Genomic DNA, 21,063 nt, shown 5'->3' with positions numbered 1-21,063 from the left:
AGATCCTCCCTTAACATCCAACATTAATGTAGTTTCCGTTTTATTGAGAAGATCGCCCAAAATAACCTCTAAACAACTGATAATACAAATAGCCATATAGCTGTCCTTAAAGAAATAATAATGACAGTAACACAACAACTGTATTATATGACATCTTTATACAATTTCTTGTCACTTTTCTATACAACAAACTAAGTAACTTTTAAAAACAAGTGTTATGGATTGTTTATAATTCCTTGTTCAACACGAAAAAGCCTGCTGCCCTTCTTATGTGCAAGGATTTCAGCAAGATTATGTGAAGGGAAAACGTTAAAATTTTGCTAACTGAAGCTTTGAAAAATTTTGATTTCTGACTTTTATGCAGTGTGAATTCAATCAAAATCAAATTCTCATACTGTTTACATGAAAGATATTTTAATTTTTACAACTTTTTTCTAGCAATGCTCTAAATTTCTATACCTCAAAACATGCATTTCAGAGAGAACTTCATTGGAGAACTGACGCAAAATCCAAAAGAATACTCTCTATGTTGCATAAGATTAATGAATATGTTGGTATTATCTGCAGGAATAGAGCAGTGATATAATCTGTCTTACTGGGCTCCATCAATAGAATTGTTAATCTATACTTAGTAGTGCTGTCATAGTCATTACACTGCGGACTGCTTGTTATTTGATCTTGTACTTGACCTTAATTAATTACATTTCAGATTTCACATGTATTGGTGTGGACATTAATGTTGTTGTAATGCACTGTCATAAAAGGTTATTTCTGCAAATCATTTTTACCACAACATGTGATCAGAATGTATCTGCCTGCAGATGTTGTTAGCAGTGAGGGAGATCTTTTTCCATCCTCAACACAACATTTCACCGTTCACAGATCCCAAAGCGCTTAGCGCCTTCCTCTTTGCATGCTGTGCAGTTCATGTCTCAAGAAAAGTTAGACTAACTATAGCTTAACTTGCCTATAACTTTGTCACAGATACTTTTCAGCCAGTAGATGGTCAGCGCTTTGGTGCAGCACCTGTGGCACAGAGAACATGAAGCTACTTCACATGATCTAATGATCACACACTCACTCTAATTGACTTATTGATACATAACCAACACAGATTCAGAAAATATTGTTCTTGTGCAACACAGCTAGCTCTTTATTCCCATGATGTAATGAGTGCTGTCGACATTGGATATCAGATTGAGTACATATTCCTAGATTTCCAGAAGGCTTTTGATACCGTTCCTCACAAGCGACTATTTATCAAATTGCGTGCATATGGAGTATCGTCTCAGTTGTATGACTGGATTCGTGATTTCCTCTCATAGAGGTCACAGCACGTAGTGATAGATGGTAAATCATCGAGCAGAACAGAAGTGATATCTGGCGTTCCGCAAGGTAGTCTCATAGGCCCTTTGCTGTTCCTGATTTATATAAATGATCTAGGTGATAATCTGATTACCCCTCTTAGATTGTTTGCAGACGATGCTGCAATCTACTGGCTAGTAAAATCATCAGAGAATCAATTCCAATTACAGAATGATCTAGAGAGAATATCTGTATGGTGAGAAAAGTGGCAATTAGCACTAAACAAAGAAAAGTGTGAGGTGATCCACATGGGTACTAAAAGAAATCCGATGTATTTTGGATATACGATAAATCACACGAATCTAAGGGCTGTCAATTGGACTAAAGACCTAGCAATTACAACTGCGAGCAACTTAAATTGGAAAGACCACATAGATAATATTGTGGAGAAGGCGAAACAAAGACTGCACTTTGTTGGCAGAACACTTAGAAAATGCAACAAAGCCACTAAAGAGACAGCCTACATTACACTTGTCCATCCTCTTCTGGAATACTGCTGCGCGGTATGGGGTCCTTACCAGGTAGGATTGACGGAGGACATCGGAAAAGTGCAAAGAAGGGCAGCTCGTGAGGGGTGAGAGTGTCACTGATATGATATGCGAGTTGGGCTGGTAGTCACTGAAACAAAGGCGGTTTTCTTTGTGGCGAGATCTGTTTACGAAATTTCACCAACTTTCTCTTCCGAATATGTAAATATTTTGTCGACACTCACCTACGTTGGGAGAAGTGATTATCATAATAAAAGAAGAGAAATCAGAACTCGAACAGAAAGATTTAGGTGTTCCATTTCCCACGAGCCATTTGAGAGTTGAATAGTAAAGAAGTAGTATAAAATGGTTTGATGAACCCTCTTTATAAGATTGGTATCACACTGCCCTGTCCCGGAGATTGTCGCTCCAGATAACCACTCAAGTGAACTTCAAAACAAACCTAATTTTGTTATTCAGCAGGTCTGAGAAAAAGATACTTTAGAAAAATTATAAAAAATCTTTTTTTGGGTGATCGAAAAATTCTGTAAGTTGAGATTTGCACTGTCAATACATGTGCCTATAATCTATTAAAATTTCATTAACACCAGACTAATATGTTTGAAGTGCTTTAAACTGATCAGTTCCTAGCAGACTCTCAAATTCCAGACAGTTCTTACTATAATCATATATAAGAAATAGGTATTGAACATCAAACTCAAATTCTCTCATCTAGCCTACTGTAGAATTAAACAAGAAAAGTATTGATATAATACAAGTTGTGATAGCCCTGTTGGCTCACTTGTAATTAAAGTCTAAACTTCATGTCCATATTTGTAATACAAACAAAAATCTGAGAATAGGCAGCAAACCCTCTTATTTGCACAACCAAACTATATACATGAAACGAGTGAAACTGTTATGGTTCTGTACAATATTCCAAAAGTTAGTCACTACAACTGGCAAAAGGTGTAAACTACAGATCAGATGCAAATAAAATGGAGGAATAGCTTTTTTTATATTCTTATAGTTCAAAATTAAAAACCCTTTACACAAAGGTAAATAAGAAGCTCAGCCTTCTTTATTCTCAGGTTTCCTGATTAGGCCTGCTCCTCTTACTTCTTCATGGTGGAATTCTGCATCATATGGAGCCATGCCACTGTCTTTTGAAAGAAGTTCATGAGTGTTCAGTATCTTTTTTAGGAAAAAAACCTGAAAGATATTTCCGACATGATCATTTCAAAGTTTTTGTAAATGTGAGTGTTTAACAATTAAACACACATAGTTTAATCTTGCCAGATATATGATGTCCACAAATTTCGCTGTTGATTATTAATTGCCCAAAGTGAACTGACATGTCAGGCTGGCTTGGGTCCACTGTGTGCAGAGTGAGGGTATTTTGTTACTATGTTAAACAAATGCAGTGCGTGTGTACTACTTTGTGACTTGAAGTTTATTTGGTGTTACACTGCTGAAGTTTTAAGGTTAGTGGCAGTGTCCTGTCTTCAAGATATCTATGACAGTCCCTTTCCATGAAATAACGCAAAGACCACACATTGTCCATGATGCCCTGACCTACCTCAATATGGAGAGTATTTGACTGTTGATCCATCCAGCATGCCTTACAGGTCTCTCATCTACTAAAAACTGTTATGGGTAGCCAAGAGATTGGTTCACCATCATCTGTCAGGCACAGTGACTGATGAACTATGGCATAGAGTAGAAGCAATGTAGAATGACCTACTCATATTTTTCATCCAAATTCAATTTGACTCATTGCCCATCTGGGTTAGATCTTTTGCTGCTGCTAGAGGTAGCAGTTCTGTGTACTAAATTTGGCACCCTGTATATCTCCTATCTATCTACAAATTTAATCAAGCATTCTTCCTACTATACTGTATAGGCACCACTATTACAAATTGTCGACATTTATTCTCCTTAGTGCTGAAATTTTAATGGCCAGCAGTGTACATATACTTGCCTCATGTATATGATGCAATCATGCACTGAGCAACTGTTGCCTTGTCCTATAAGCGCTGTAGGAACGAATTACATATATTTGGGATGGCTCAGCAAAATACAGCATTTGTAAATGCTGGTTACTTGTTAGTTCAGAAATAAGTTACAAATTCTTTACGTTTATCTTGCCCACACATGTTAAAAAAAGGAAAACTGCATATAAATATATATTTTCCAAACAATAATTATCTATGTACAAGTCAAAGAGTAAACACTTCACGGGAAATCAAGGAAATCTTAAATCTGATTTTGTCTCAGACCATTTCTGTTGTTTTTGTGTTTTGGTTTGTTTCAAGGGCCTATCGAAGAAATGATGACCTACTAAAGGGCACTGGAGAAAGAAAAAGCAGGGAAGTGTGTTTGGAAAGTAATGAGGGAAAGGTTTGTTTTCTCTTTTGTGATACGAGTTATTTATCTTATTGGTTGTGTTTTCATCATTGTACTTGCATATACTCACTAAGACTGATAAACTGTATAAAGTGACGACTGATATTATTAAGTTTAGCTGTTAGTTGTCGCTGCTGGTACCCATCAGCTAATAATCTGTTCATTTCTTTATAATCTCTGGGAAACTTCTTACCTATATTTCACGAAATACACTGAGGTTTCCCCAGGCAACAAAAGATGACGCCATTTACCTGGCACTCGAGTGGCGTCACCAAGTTGTAAGTGGAAACACCTTAATAATTCCTGTAGCACCACTCGAGTGATATCAATTTTAGCCATGCCACAAATTTAAAAACTCTTTAATTTTACGACACCACTTTTGTTCTCTCACCATCAATTAGCATCAGAAGTGGCCACCATCTTTAAACCTAACATGTGATATTTTATGTTTTTAATTTTTATGTATGTATATTTCGAAAAACTGTAGTTTCAATTACAGACAGGAATGAGGAGCTCTCCAAAACACGTTCTTTTGAATATGTTTTTTTTTTCTACAGTGGCAGGGTTGATGTTGGATCAAAAATAAAATAAAAAAATTAGAGATAAAAAAGGATGTGCCACTCCAGTGTATAGAGGTTTTGTCAGTAGATAATGGTTAATAGATGATATATGAGGCGTGCATAAAATTTATATGTGTCTAAACAAGTATTATTTAATTAATGAAAGGTGATGTTTGGTTTCACAACAGCTGATTTTGTTTTGAAAGTGGTAGAGAAATTAATGCAATAGTTTCTATATATTCAGGTTCTAGTACTGGAAACTTCAGTGTTATTTAAAGACTTGTCCATGCATTTTAAAAAGCAAGTGATACGATTTCCACTTGCATTGTTATTTCAGATTGAGTGTAGCTTTTAAGAAAGGAAATCGACTATATTACAGTGTCTTTTAATGCACTTGCACGAAGCAAACCTCCAAAATTTGATATAGAATAAATTTAATATTTCATATTAGCCTATTTAACTCATGTGGGGTTCAAAATTGAAAATTTTAGCTTTTAAATTAGTATTTAGTGCATCATAAATAGAAACCAATATAACACACAAAACTTCTGAAACACTGCTTTTGAGAATGTGGTATAGATGTAAATATTGGAAAGGTATATTCGCCAGATGTCAGACACTGAAGTGTCACTTCTAGCTGTGTTTGAGCTACCTTAGTTCTAATACCAGACACAAAATGACAACACCAATATCTGTGTGATTAATCCTGGCTGATGCCATATTAAAAACAGTGCTAGAACAATTTTGACAGGAGCATGTGGAAACAGCTGCAAACGTCGTCACTGTCATATCAGCTGCCATTTCGCTTGCTGTGGCGTCACTCCTTTGGTACGTGGAAACATGGCTGGGTCAATTTATACTAAATGTTCATGAAACTGAATGGTACGTCAGGCAACATCACCATCAAATGGTGAAATATTCGCACTACATGGAACCCCAACATGATGTAGGTTCGCTTAGACCAAAACGGCTATGGTACAAAAAGTCAGAATGTAGTAACAGAATCAAGAAACTATTCTTGATGAAGTTTATCAACAGCCAAAGGAAGCTTCTTAAAAGACATTCTTGATAAGTTCTGAATGGTAAACTGTTGACAAGTGAAATATTTCAGAAAATCGACAGTGATTTGCGAGCGAAAATAACATACATACCAATACAAGAACATCAAAATATATTTATAAGGGAATAAATAAAGCCTGTTTACCTTACCTATCTTTTTTCCCTATGCAGTAAATAACGTCTGAAGCAATTGTATATTTCTCCTTCAATAGAGATAATTTTTCCACTTGGGAAAAATTCGTTTAACGAAAATTGCTTAATGTATTATTATGTTCTTATTTACACACTTTGTGTGGGTCAGCTCTGTTCATTAGTATAAAACATAAATAGTTTTTCACTTTCAAATATCTGGACTCTCTTGCAAAAAATATCTCAGTCATTGCTGAACATTCCAGTGTGTCGTGAAAACATACTGTTTCACAGGATGTTTATTCGCTCATGAAGTTAGTTGTAAATATAAAAGTTCAAGAGGAACAATGTGGTGCATAATTACAATACCAGAAGAAAAAACTGACAACCATTACTCAACATTAAGGTTGTCTTTAGCACAGAGAGGGGTGCACAACGCTACAACAAAAATTTTTGACCACTTACCCACTGATATAGAATGTCTTAACAGACAGCAAGGTCAAATTTAAAAATAAATTGAAATAGTTTCTCCTTGACAACTTCTTCTATTCCGTAGAAGAATTGCTATGTTTGTAATGTGTAAAAGATGGTGGATAGGAATTGCTAACTCAATCCATGTGTAAAAATATTATTATATGGTGATGTTTAGAGTACAAATAGATGTACAAATTAATTTGCAGTATGAGTGTAAAATAACTTGTTCTATATCATGACGTTTTATCGTGCAAAATAATCCATGGAACGTGAAAGTAACTAACTAGCAAAGTAATGAAATAAAGCCTAAAAAGAAACAAAAGCGCAAACTCCATTACTATAATGGATAACGATTAGGGCGTTGAAGATTTGGTAACGTCTGATATTAGCAAACGACGACACTTTCTCCCCACCAATATCAAAAATTTCTTCCTGGCAGACCCGACCTTAAATTACCAATTCAGTCTTCGTTACGCGGAAGTGGTCTGTTCCGTTCAGAGGGCCACCTACTCCTAAAAAACGCGAGGGGTTTCCCTGGAGGAAAGGTCTGATTGATAAATCTGGGAATTTTTCATTGTCGCTGAGGATTTTTCTGCTTCGTGTGCTGCTGTGGTTTCTGTGCGGTTTCCTTTCAACTAAGAACTTTTTATTAATTGAAAATAACTGTATTTATCGAAGTAAGTGTTAATCAATATCGTAGAATTTTTTATGGTACTCCGCACTAATTGTATAGCAGGTCTATGTAATAATGTGATACAATTCTTCCCCTGTGTCGAATGGCGCGTCGTGTTTCTCTGCTGTTATCTTTGAACCAAGGTCGAGCAGGTTTTTGTGTAAATAGTGGGCGAGAGGTGCTCCGTGCTTGTAAGTAAATTTGTCTTATCGTGAAGGTCTGAAGTGTTGCTGGACAATGACGTGAAGTTTGGGAAGGCAGAGCGAGTGTTTAGTGTAAATTAGTGTGGGTGTCATAAGAGGTTTTTTTGACGGAAAGTCTGAACATTTATTAATTTGATTTTCGTGAGCATTTACTGGTCGGAGTATTAAATCATTTAAAGGTACATCTCTTTGTATTGAGCTGTAAGTACATCTTATTTGTGTGACCATATGTATCGTCTTCGGAAGCTAATTTATGGTGGCTGAAAGGCGGACGCACCTGGTTCTTATTCTGGCCGGGAAATTTCATCCTAAACTGATTGTGGGTGATATTGGGAGTATAATCGTAGCGATGGACCAGATTTTGTGTGACATGGTTTTTTAGTTAAGTCGGACCTTGTAGCCTATGCTTCAGTTCCGTGTGATTTTTGGTATAAGTCAACCAAATTACTCCTTACAATATTGACAAAGGCAGCTCCTAACATTGTACACTCAAGCTCTGAACGTGAAATCCTTAACCTAGTATAGAGGCTACGATCCCACAGCCGATTCAGCCTAATCTAGATGTTGTCATGCTGTAGATAAATCACCACCAGTAACTAAGATAAAACGGTGTCGCTGTTGAATTATCACACACTAGCATTCACAGGTGTTATATTTGTACCCAAATGTTCGAATTACTGTTGGTCACATTTGGTCGAATTGTGTGAAATTAAATTTGGAGGTACGAAATCATTGGTAAAAAATTAGCAAATAAGATTTTCTCAGTGTGTCGGTGAGAAACAATATTGTAAGTCAATACCAGATAAACGAAATTTAATTATTTTTGGCTTTAGTTATGACCAATAGATCTATTTCTGGTATTTTTTTTAAATGATCGATAGTACGTATGCAGTTAACAAATTCTAATGGTTAAGCTATAATCATTGAATTGTAAATAAAGTATACTTCCTCAGAAGATTTGAGTGTTACTGAAGTTGGGTTGGTTAAAACTACTTTAACCAAAAGTGCCAGATCTTGAAGATGGTGGCAGGTTGCTTGCATTCTTGAAAAGGACAATAAATGTTAATTGATTTCTTTAAGATTATTTATATATTCTTATCTAATCCTTGAACATATTAGCTGTTTGTAAAGCTTGCTAGGAAAGGTTGAGCTAAGGATGCTCACTGGAAGGATCCAGACTTTGATGACAAGCTGTCATAATAAATTCTTTTTATATATAAAAAATGAATTGAGAAGGAAGTGTAGAAGTGAGATTTAAAGCAAAATTGTTAATGAAATTGAATAAAATAGAAATTCCCCAAACAGTATTTTTACATCTCATTGGAGAAAGTTCAGGTAAAATCATTCTTAGAAGTTTTTTCAAGTAATTTTTGTTAATTGATTTATCATATTATATTTATAGTATAGCGTTTCTAAATATGTAGTTTACATTCAAGTAGTTCTTTTATGTAGCTCCTAATATGTTCAGAATTTTATATCATACAACCTGTTCTTTGTAGACATGTGGAAACCATAATTTTTTTTAGAGAGAACAAGAAGAGTGTATTTGAGTTATTCCAGGTATATTAATTTTTTACACATAAAACTAATAAATTATATGACGGTATGAGTTCCAGACCTTTGGTCGTTTTGATATAACTGACCAGATTTGTAAACTGGTGCAATGTTGTAAACAAGTGCCTGCTGTGTCAGTGTTGGTAGTGTTAGTTTACAAAATAGAACAAAAGTCAGTGATTTGTCCATAGTGATGTTTCACTGCTGACAGATTGAGAATGGATGGCTGTAAAAGATGGAGCGTAGTTCATTACAAAAGTTAATGCATGTGTGTCATATGGTGTTTCTGAATGTGGTCGTTGGGAAGCCAGAGGAATGTAAAAGGAAAAGTTTTGTAACAAGCACAACCCATATTGGGATATATGTATAAGTATTAATAGAAAATTGAAAGACTGTGTCATTTGGCAGTGGTGGTCATGGTCATGGTCAGTGTCGAACTGTGTAGAAGAAGCAAAGCGTTAGTGTGGTGTCTTAATGAAACCTTTGTTATGGTGACATTTGTATGCAACATGAAGGCAACAAATGTGAATACAAAGTAAAAGTTCCAATGACAAGTTCATATGTAATGTAATCCAAAGTCTTAGTGCCCTATATGTAACTCACTTTTCATAATAAATAATCAAAATTGCTTAGGTAAACTCAGAAGGTTAATTTACATAACAAATTATGAATATTTTGTTGCTTATTATGTACGTACATAAACTATGAAAACTTGGGGGGGGGGGGGGGGTGGTAGTGGGATGAATGTAACTCTCACTAAGAAAAAGGCATCAAATTGCCTGTGAATGAATGGTGTAGTTTAAAAGTTTTCTGCATGGAAGATTATGGTAATTAACCAATTATATCCGTAGCATTGAAAATTACCAAGCGAGGTGGTGCAACGGTTAGCACACTGGACTCAAGATTTTGTAGGACGACGGTTGAAACCAGTGTTTAGCCATCCTCATTTAGGTTTTCCATGATTTCCGTAAATCCCTTCAGAAAAATTCCAGGATGGTTCATTTGAAAGGGCACGGTAGACCTCCTTCCACATACCTTCCCTAATCCGATAGGACCGACTACATCACTGTTTGGTCCCCTCCTCCGCAAATCAGCCAACCATTGAAAAGGGGGGGGGGGGTAGAACAACCACATCTCCCTCCTCCTGCGCCCCCCCCCCCCCTCCCACCCACTAATCCACTGTCTATTTCCTCCCCCACCGTCACACTTCCCCGCCTTCCGTCATGCCCATCTCCTTTTCCCATCCTCTGACCTTGAGTCTTGTTTGTTGTTATTGCCAACTAAGCCTTGATTGAGAGTTTGTCGCTTACTACCCAACAGAGATGGTATTCCACTTGGCCTTCAGTGACTGTTACAAAAACACATGGTGACTTTACAGTCAACAAGTGCAGTGGCACTGTGAATGATTAAGAGTTGAGTGTATACTATCAAGTGTTTCGGTGTGTTTTTGTGAAGTATGATGATGAAATCTCATGTTAAGCTGCCCGAAAGGTCCTCCCTTCCAGGTGCAATAAAATCGTGGCCTATTAATAAAATGAATGGGTTAATCGCTAGGGGCCAATAGTATAAGGGCACGAGAGACCTCTCCTGGTGCTGCTACTGCTGCTAGATATGTGAACTGAGCGAGGTAGTGCAGGTATTAGTACACTAGAATGGCATTGGGGATACCAGTTGAAAGCCACGTCTGGCCATCCTGAGTAATCATCTGTCAACGCAACTTTGCTATTGTTTTAAAGTGGACTGTGAGGAAGAAAGTGAAACATTATATAGTTTGGTACAACTCTTCCCATCCCCCCCCCCCCCCCCCCCCAAAAAAAAAAAAAAAATATATATGCGGGAGAAACGGTGTAATGGTTTAAGTTCCCTGCTATCATGCTTAAAACTGACTGTGAGGATGAAAGAGAAACTGCACATTTTCACAGCGCACCAGTTTCTTTCCCACAGTTGGTTTAAACGGAAAACATGTAAAATTTTGTTTAAGTGATTATCTTGTAATTGTCAAGTAATTTTTTCTTAACATATCCCAATTCTTTCATATACATGACTTTTATATTGCAATATGGATAAAGAGACTTGGCATGGGAAAATATGCTGTAAAGTGTCTCAGTTATCAGAATGCTTCTGGGAATCCTGTGTTGTTGTACTGAGGCAAGTGCAAAATTTTTGTGCACGTAAAACCCTGTCTGAGGTATAAAATTATATAATGTTATGTTATTTCCGTTTCACAGTAAGTAAACTGTCAAAATTCTACTGACTCATAAAGTTAATTTCTTATGAGTGACATACCTGGATGTAACAAAAAGAAACCTGTGGAAAAATGCTTCAATCTGAAGACAAAAGAATCAAATACGCTCTTGTTTTAAGACTTTGAAAAATGTAGCATCTGCTGCCAAAATGTACCTTCCTCAGCACCTTTAAAACTTTTGGCATATGAATGTAACTGCACTTTATGTGCAAAGAAGAGCAGGCAGTGGCAGTGGGAAGCAGACTGAAAAGTAATAAAGTGCACAGAAAAAGCTGAGAAGATAATGGTAATGTGAGAGAAAGAGGGGTGTAGTGGCAGTGGAACATACGCTGAAGAGCCAGAGAAACACCTGCCTGATGTCGTGTAGGGGCCCCATGAATGCACAGAAGTGTGTCAACACGACATCCCATGGACTCAACCAATGTCCGAAGTATTGCTAGAGGAAATTGACACCATGAATCCTGAAGGGCTGTCCATATATTTGCAAGAGTAAGAGCAGGTCGAGATCTCTTCTGAACAGCACATTGCAAGGCATCCCAGATATAATCAATAACATTTGTGTCTGGGGAGTTTGGTGGCCAGCGGGAGTGTTCTAACTCATAAGTGTTCCTGGAGCCACTCTGCAGTAATTCTGGGTGTGTGAGGTGTCGCATTGTCCTGCTGGATTTGCCAAAGTCTCGAAATGTGCAATGGATATGAATGACTGCAGATGATGAGACAGGATGCTTATGTATGTGTCACCTGTCAGTCATATGTAGAGGTTCCAGGGGTCCAGTATCACTCCAACTGCACACGCCCCACGCCATTACAATGCCTCCACCAGTTTGAACAGTTCCTTGCTGATATGCAAGGTTCACGTATTCACGAAGTTGTCTCCATATCCATGTCTCCTTGACTCAATTTGAAACCAGACTTGTCTGACCAGGTAACGTGTTCCCAGTCATCAACAGTCCAATGTTGGTGTTGATGGGCCCAGGTATTGCGTAAAGCTTTGCCTTGTGCTGTCATCAAGGGTACACGAGTGGGCCTTAGATTCCGAAAATCCATATCGATTATGTTTATTTGAATGACGCTTGTGGATGGTCCAACATTGAAATCTGCAGAAATTTGCATTGTTGGTCCCATTCTTGCAGTATCTTTTTCCAGCCACAGTGATGTTGGAAATTTTATGTTTGACCACTCTTGAAATGGTCGTACGGGGAAAATCTTCACTTCATCGCTACCTCGGAGATGCTGTGTACCATCATTCATGTGCCGACTATATCATCACATTCAAATTCACTTAAACCTTGATAATCTGCCTCTGCAGCAGCAGTCACCAATCTAACAACTGTGACAGTCACTTGTCTTACATAGGCATTGCTGACTACAGCACAATAATCTGCCTGTCTAAATATCTCTGTATTTGGATACACGTGCCTAAGCCAGTTTCTTTGCTGCTTCAGTGTAGTAGACAATGACAGAACAGTGCTAGGAAACAAGTGAAGGAGACAGTATCAGTGGGAGAGAAATTGAGGAGGAGAATGTGGGTAAGAGATGATGATGTCTATGACAATGATACTGTGAAAGAAATAGTGACAGTGGAAAGAAGGAGTGGCATTAAGAAAGAATGGAAGAGATAGTGACAGTGAGAGAGAGCAAGTCTGAGTCTGTAATAGTGAGAGGAGGTGAAGGTGGTTGGAGGGTGGGAGGAGGAAGAAGGGGAGGAGGAGCACAGAACCATAGACTGGCTGTGAGACAGAAGGCAGTGAAAGGTAGACACTCAGATATAATGACAGTGAGTTGGGATGAATGAATGAGAATGGGCAAGTGGTAGTGGATGGATATGAGCAGTGGACTAGCAATAGTGGGTGTGAGTGAGTTACAGTTACGGGTGCTTGTGGGAATAAGATGCGAGTTGCATGTTAGAGCGAATATGTTCGCATACCTTTTTGAGAAAATTTTTAGAGGTGCTGAGGAAAGTAGAATGAGGTAGCTGGTACCTCACTTCTCAGTCAGCCTTTTAAAAAGGAGCCTATTAGCCTTTTGTGTGCCCCGGCAGCATTTTTCTGCTTATCATTTTCATGATAAATGTTACCATGTATCAGTTAAGCAAAATATTGGATAGACAAATTATTTGTGGGTCTTCATGTGTCTAAAAGCTTACCAGTCTAACTCATCCATGTTAAAGGAGCCATTAAGGAGAAACTACTTTAATATAAATTTGAAAGCATTTCGAATGTCTATTGGACATTTAATTTCATGAGCCTTTTGTCAGTGTGTCATAGCTTTGTGAATCACTACTTTTTGCCCAACTTAAATTCAGTAGAGGAAAGTGCAGATAACTTTTCCTTTTACTGTTGTACTTTTTTAATTAACTCCATTAATCAAGGTCATTTTATATATTTGTTGACAAAGTGCATTCTATAGATGTAATAAGAACATATACAATTTCAATTATATGTATAACACAATAAACACATCGTAATTCGATCAAAACTTAATCCTGCTTAGATGAATACCTAACACCAAACAAAGATTTCCTCACCATAAGCACGATAAGATAGAAATGTGGTTGAGGACCATTTCTCCATCTACATCTATAATCCGCAAGCCACCTGACGGTGTGTGGTGGAGGGTACTTTGAGTACCTCTATTGCTTCTCCCTTCTAGTCCAGTCTCATATTGTTCGTGGAAAGAAAGATTGTTGGTATGCCTCTGTGTGGGGCCCTAATCTCTCTGATTTTATCCTCATGGTCTCTTCGTGAGATATACGTAGGAGTGAGCAATATACTGCTTGACTCCTTGGTGAAGGTATGTTCTCAAAACTTCAACAAAAGGCCATACCGAGCTACTGAGCGTCTCTCCTGCAAAGTCTTCCACTGGAGTTTATCTATCATCTCCATAACGTTTTTGCGATTACTAAATGATTCTGTAACGAAGCGCGCTGCTTTCCGTTCGATTTTTTCTATCTCTTCTATCAACCCTATCTGGTACGGATGCCACACTGGTGTGCAGTGTTCAAGCAGTGGGCAAACAAATGTACTGTAACCTACTTTGTTTTCGGATTGCATTTGCGACTGCTTTACCGATGATCAACTTTATATGATCATTCCATTTTAAATCACTCCTAATGCCTACTCCCAGATAATTTATGGAATTAACTGCTTCCAGTTGCTGACTTGCTATATTGTAGCTAAATGATAAAGGATCTTTCTTTCTGTGTATTCGCAGCACATTACATTTGCCTACATTGAGATTCAATGGCCATTCCCTGCACCATGTGTCAATTCATTGCAGATCCTCCTGCATTTCAGTACAATTTTCCATTGTTACAACTTCTCGATATACCACAGCATAATCCACAAAAAGCCTCAGTGAACTTCCGATGTTATCCACAAGGTCATTTATATATAATGTGAATAGCAATGGTCCTACGACACTCCCCTGTGGCCCACCTGAAATCACTCTCACTTTGGAAGACTTCTCTCCATTGAGAATGACATGCCGCGTTCTGTTACCTAGGAACTCTTCAATCCAATCGCACAATTGGTCTGATAGTCCATATGCTCTTTCTTTGTTCATTAGACGACTGTGGGAACTGTATCGAACGCCTTGCAGAAGTCTAGAAACACGGCATCTAGCTGGGAACCCGTGCCTATTTCCCTCAGTGTCGTGGACTAATAGCGCGAGCTGGGTTTCACACAATCGTCTTTATCGAAACCCATGCTCATTCCTACATAGTAGATTTCTAGTCTCCAGAAGTCATTTCTTGCAAAACTTAAAATCTAAAAGAAGTAAAATTTCAAGAAACACCTTTTATTGAATAACTTCAGAAACACATGAAACAGAAATGTAAAAACACATTAGATTTTTTCCTCACTGGGGTATTAAATAAAAGTTGCATCCAAATAGTAATTTTGTGGAAGTATTACAAGGAAATATGCAATGAAATTACAAAGTTTTTGCAAAACCAAACTACTACACGTATCACAATTCCTTAGAATACCCAATGGCCTGTTATTTGTGAATAACTGAAAATTTAATATATTACAATCCTTGTAATAAATTGGTTCATCATCATCATATGTTGTTGCAGCTTAAGCTTTGTCAATGCCATTGTTACTGCGACCTTGAAGAGTTTCTATGTATAAAACATTCTTAAGTCATCTGAGTGTTGTCGAAATACTTAAGGAGTTTCTTTACACCTTCAGTTTTCATAGCACTGACTTTATTTTTTAATCTTAGTAATGGCACACTGTCCATCTCTGTGAAGTTGGTTTTTTTTCCATCACTTGAACCAAACTTGAATCTATTCTGTTTTTTTTTTGTTTTTTGTTTTTCACACACAATTTTTCCAGGCTTTTTGTGTATGAGAATAGTTGCTTCACTTTGAGTGGAAACTTTCTTTTAATGACATTGTTGCTTGTGGGTTTCATATCATGAACTTGCCAGTCAGGAAAAGTGTGAAGTTATTCACATGAATACTAAAAGAAATCAGCTAAATTTCGATTACGCGATAAGTCACACAAATCTGAAGGCTGTAAATTCATCTAAATACTTAAGGATTACAATTACAAATAACCTAAATTGGAACGATCACATAGATAATATTGTGGGTAGAGCAAACCAAAGACTATAATTCATTTCCAGAACACTTAGAAGGTGCAACAGGTCTACCAAATAGACTGCTCACACCACACTTGTCCGCCCAATTCTGGAGTATTGCTGTGCGATGTGGGATCTGCATCAGGTGGGACTGACAGATGACATTGAAAAAGTACAAAGAAGGGCAGCTTGTTTTGTATTATCGCGAAATAGGGGAGATAGTGTCACAGACATAAGTGAATTGGAGTGGCAATCATTAAAAGAAAGGTGTTTTTTGTTGCAATGGGATCTTCTCATGAAATTTCAATCAACAGTTTTCTCCTCAGATTGCGAAAACATTCTGTTGGCACCCACCTACATAGGGAGAAATGATCATCCCGATAAAATAAGAGAACTCAGGGCTCGCACAGAAAAATTTAAGTGCTCGTTTTTCCCGCGTGCCATTCGACAGTGGAACGGTAGAGAGACAGCATGAAGGTGGTTCATTGAACCCTCTGCCAGGCACTTTTTTGTGAATAGCAGAGTAATCACGTAGACGTAACTTCTAGGCACTCTTGGGCTACATAGATGAAGACTACCTTAATCTCTTAATTATTTCTGAATACAGATGCACTTTCAATAAATTTTATTGTTAGTGATCATTTATCGTATACAGTATCCATAATGGCTAAAGAATCTTTCTTTGTTAATTTGAGCTGCTTCCTATCTAGTTAATTTGTACCCGTTTCTCATTTTGTGATAGTGTATGTGTCTATTTAAGTCTGCTGTACTATCTACTTTAAAGTGCATAATTGTCACAAAAAGCTATATATCCAAAGATTCCAAGACTTACCAAGCGGGAAAGCGCCGGCAGACAGGCACATGAACAAAACACACACACACACACACACACACACACACACACACCCACCCATCCGTGTGTGTGCGTGTGTGCGCGCGCGCGCGAGTGTACACCTGTCCTTTTTTTCCCCTAAGGGAAGTCTTTCCGCTCCCGGGATTGGAATGACTCCTTACCCTCTCCCATAAAACCCACATCCTTTCATTTTTCCCTCTCCTTCCCTCTTTCCTGACGAAGCAACTGCCAGTTGCGAAAGCTCGTAATTCTGTGTGTGTGTTTGTGTGTTTTGTTCATGTGCCTGTCTGCCGGCGCTTTCCCGCTTGGTAAGTCTTGGAATCTTTGTTTTATATATATATATGGAACAGCTTTAATATTAAGTTCTCTGAATTTTTTTTTCTGCAGGATTGGTTTTAAAATTTGAGAGCTGTAAGTTTGTAAATCTTTCTTTGGTCATTTAACAGATCTGCACACCAAATTTGAACAAATTCAGTTATGATAGTGAGATCTGTAGATTACTTGATATGGCTTAATGCAATGTAAATATTTGATTTTTTTCCTTCAGATTACAGGACTTGCATAATATCCCCATTACTTTGGAAACATTAACAGTATTTCTGTCCTGCATGTAGCAACATGGCTGAATTTGCTAAAAAATTTTTTGATTTTTGTAATGAGCTATAAAATATGGTAAAAGGGAAGACCTTAAATACTGAAAAAAACCTATCCAAAGCTGAAGTAAATTTGAACATACTGCTCCTATTTTTCTTGTGGCCCATTTAAATTTCTTTCTTTATCCAATCTTCCATTTGTAAAATGTTGTTTAGGAAAGCTAAACCAATCTGAAATAAAATACAGGTTACATTTCCTTTGATGATAGTGTACAAGAGTATATTAGATAGGAACTGCATAGTAAGAAATGATTTATTATAATAGTACTTTAAATTTGTGCTACAACTTTTAATTGGCATTAACTTTTCTTCATGTGTAATTCCTCCGTAGGCATCATAATGTACACAGACCAAGATGACCCTCTTGAGACGTGCCCTTATGAGAAGGCTCATCAGATACGAAGATCTAGAATGCAGATACATATAGTAAAATGCCGCAAAAATCATCCCATGGCAGAAATGCAGATCTGCCCATTTAATGCTACTCATGTTGTTCCTGTGCCTGATTACCAGTATCATCTGAAGACTTGTCCCAGCAAGAAAATAATCGAGCAGCAATTTTATCGTCTTACGGATGAGGCAGACTCGGGTGAAATAAAAGCAGCTCCATTTGATGTGCCAGAAATAGACTGTGAAGAGAACTGGGACACACAAGTTGGTGCAGGATATGATCCCAGTCTGAAGGCAGGACCAGCTCCAATTTTTGTAGTAAAGCAGGTTTGTAAGCTATTCATTATATAAATCTTAAGTTAAAATTCCTGGCTGTACATGTTTCAGTGATCAGTCAAAGTGTGTTAGCACTCAAATACCCAGTACGTCACTAACAATTGTTAGCAAACTTAAAATTTTTTCTATGAGTTTGTCGGATATCTCAAGTGTAATTTTCTGTATTGTGGTGCAGTGACCACATCTTCTTTCAAATTGGCATCACTCATCTTGGGGGAAAGACTTCTTTCACATGATTAAAATCTTCGTGTGATTCATCAGGCCTAACTTAATATTAAGTGCAAACAGTATAAATGTACTTGTACTTGGCCCAACTAAAGATTTGTGCTCAAGTTTTCTTTCCTGCAATATATATTTGTCCCATGTGTCATTCCTTGATGTAGTTATTTTGGGGTCTTGGTTGTTCCATGTGCACAGAATGTAATTCGTTTCAGAATCCTCCTCGTAGTGTGAAACACTCATTAAGCAATACAATTTATCCCATATAAAGTAATGTAAAATACAATAATGCATTCCATGCACAAAAAGTACTAAAAATTTTAAGTTATTCATGCCATTTGTTCAGAGAATTTTACACACACAGTTATTATGTACTTTATTATTCGTGATACAGAACTAATTCTTTTTTTATTAGGAAGCTGACACTTCAAAACTTGACGAAACTGCAACACAGCATTATCATCAAATAAATTTGTAGCATGCATAATGACTGCTTTATTGGGGTGATTTTCAATGTATTATGCGACTGGTACCCATGCTTTCAGCATTCTCTTATTGCATCAGAAGACTTGCTTTGCTGTTACCTCCTCCTCCTCCTCCTCTCAACAACTTCCTGCTGTGTAGCACACTGCAACTCCATGAGCTCTTTGGTGGTTAGGTCTTGGTTGTGATCTTCCGCAATGTCATTGATATCATTCTAGTCCCATGCTATTGGTCAAAGACAGAATTTCATTGACTACAGGCTCCACAGGTACTGACTCAAATGCTTTGAGTCACATTCGACAATGCACTCTGGACAAAGCTTCTGCAAAGTGTAAGTGAGAGTTCCTTGTAACCCCTTCCCATGCTTTCTTGATCATCTTGATGCAGACAACAATGTTGAAGGGATATTTCAAAACTCTGAGGCTGAGATTGGTAGCTTCAGTCTATTCTGAACAATGCTCGAAGACTGCTTTAGTGTAGAGCATCTTCTAGAAGTAATCTGCTAGTCTGTAGGCTGGGATAACAGTGGTGTTGGGAGACAGAAATTATATTTTGATGAATTGAAATTTGAACAGCGATGTCCATAACAAGCAAGACATGGAGTGGCAGATTCATCTCAAGCAAATGTTTTTATTCACCAGAGGACCAAACACGTCATTGATCCTACACAAAAAAGATCATGTATCACGCAAGCCTTGTTGTTGGACCTCCACATCTCAGCCGCCTTTGTATCGGAACTAGCTGCTTAGCAATGCCTCGCAGTGCTGTGGATGCCAATTGTTCATTCGTTCCTTTTAATGTGTGTCAGGGCGCTGATGACCTCGATGTTGAGTGCCCATAAGCCCCAACACACCACCACACCAATTGTTCTTTTAAACTTCTCGAACCAGCCACGGCTTTCCATAACACTCCTCCGACCACTGATGATTTTGGCGTCTTCTTAACAAGGTCAGCGAAAATCATTCTCGCCTTGCAATTGCTTTTTATTCATCCATATAAGGAGCAGCCCTTCGACATCATCCAGAATATGAAACAGTTGTTTAGCATCTGTCTCCTTAATTTTGTCCTTGTTCTTGAGGATAATTCAAATAGTTGATGTATGTACACGCTAAATCAGCAACGCTCACATTATGTTTACGTTTTTCAATGATTTTGTGTCATTTCTAAGGTCCTTTTCTTTCTCTTATGATCGTCTGGCTTTGTTTGGGAACATATCTACAAAGGTTATTAAAATTTGCTCACAAAAAACGCTGTGAACACTGGTTTAGAAAAATGTGTGATCACAAGCTGCTCTAAGATGGCAGCAGGAGTGCTAAACCCAGACTGCAGTTTGTACTAGAAACAGCATTCATATGCCGCTGCCGGCAATGAGAGTTGTTCATATTGTTGAACGTTCCCCTGCTGCGCGTAAACGTCTGGTGACATCGCAGTAAATCGTTGTCACTCATTATGCGAAACATTGCTCATAAGTGTGTCCTTTTTTAAATTTTTATTATTATTATTATTTTTAAATGTGAATTTTGCTTATGGGATAAAGTGAGGGTTCTCTGTAGATTACTATGGTATTTTCTATAGTAAGGGAAGGAAGGAGGAGGGGTGTTAGTTGGGATGTGATTTGACAATGCAGGCATGACACATAATTACACATTAATTTGCTACTTGCTGCTTGGAGAATACACACAACTTCTAACAGTTAACTTTAAAACATACGCATAGTAACATTTACAGATAGTTACAAATTAGAAATTGAGTGTTATGTTTGTTGCCTTAGGATTTGAAGTCCGTCCTTCAGCTTTAGTGCAAAAGGTACCTTCAGTCAATCTGCCATCATGTCTTCTGTTGGCTACTACTCCAGTTTCAGTGGACACTCTTGTAGAGCCTGACATGATACGATGTTTTATGTAAATGTGACTTGAGTGGAAAACTGGGTTGTGTGCTAACTTTCCAGCTGACTGTCATTAAAAAGGTGATATGTGACACTTTTCCTATAACCAGCTCCATCATGAATGTTGACAGTGGAATTGCCTCCTTTGCTGTTCCTTGAGGCCCATGCACTCAACTTTGGTTGATGAAATAGTAACAAGTCTTTGCTTACATGAACACTATGATATTACTGCTCTGGATAAGGTGGAACTGTAGCTGAAGGAAGACTTCCCATCAGCAATGGACTTTCCCAATCAGCATCTGCGAAACTGAAGATTCCTTCTTTTTCCTTGGCATTGGTAAGTTCCGTGAGTGTGGTTCCTTTGAAGTATCTAAGTATTCGCTTAGCATCTTCCCAGTGAATACAGTTATGACTGTCATTGTACTGGCTTAGCTCGTTGACCGGGTAGTGTATGTCATGTCAAGTGCTGATGGTGATTTAAATCAGTGCTCCAACCCGTTCTCTGAATGGATAAAGAGTACA

The 21,063-nt window shown here is 37.8% G+C and overlaps 1 protein-coding gene across 3 annotated transcripts in view; it reads left to right on the top strand.

Annotated features, from left to right (window-relative positions):
- The first annotated feature begins 7,150 nt into the window (after window positions 1-7,150).
- Window positions 7,151-21,063, top strand: part of LOC126323496 (gametocyte-specific factor 1 homolog) — a 31,235-nt gene continuing 17,322 nt past the window's right edge. The window contains exons 1-2 of one of the 3 annotated variants that reach the window (XM_049994686.1): window positions 7,151-7,324; window positions 17,560-17,945. In XM_049994686.1, the coding sequence (XP_049850643.1) occupies window positions 7,237-7,324; window positions 17,560-17,945 (474 nt within the window). In that variant the 5' untranslated portion in view covers window positions 7,151-7,236. Of the gene's footprint in view, window positions 7,538-7,960; window positions 8,058-17,559; window positions 17,946-21,063 lie in introns of those variants that run through there. The other 2 variants (XM_049994687.1, XM_049994688.1) reach the window with 2 other exon arrangements.

The sequence above is a fragment of the Schistocerca gregaria genome, chromosome 2 (genome assembly GCF_023897955.1).
Source record: "Schistocerca gregaria isolate iqSchGreg1 chromosome 2, iqSchGreg1.2, whole genome shotgun sequence".
In the NCBI taxonomy this organism is placed as follows: domain Eukaryota; kingdom Metazoa; phylum Arthropoda; class Insecta; order Orthoptera; family Acrididae; genus Schistocerca; species Schistocerca gregaria.
The sequence above is the reverse complement of the archived record's forward strand: the minus strand, read 5'-3'. Positions and strand labels throughout refer to the sequence as shown.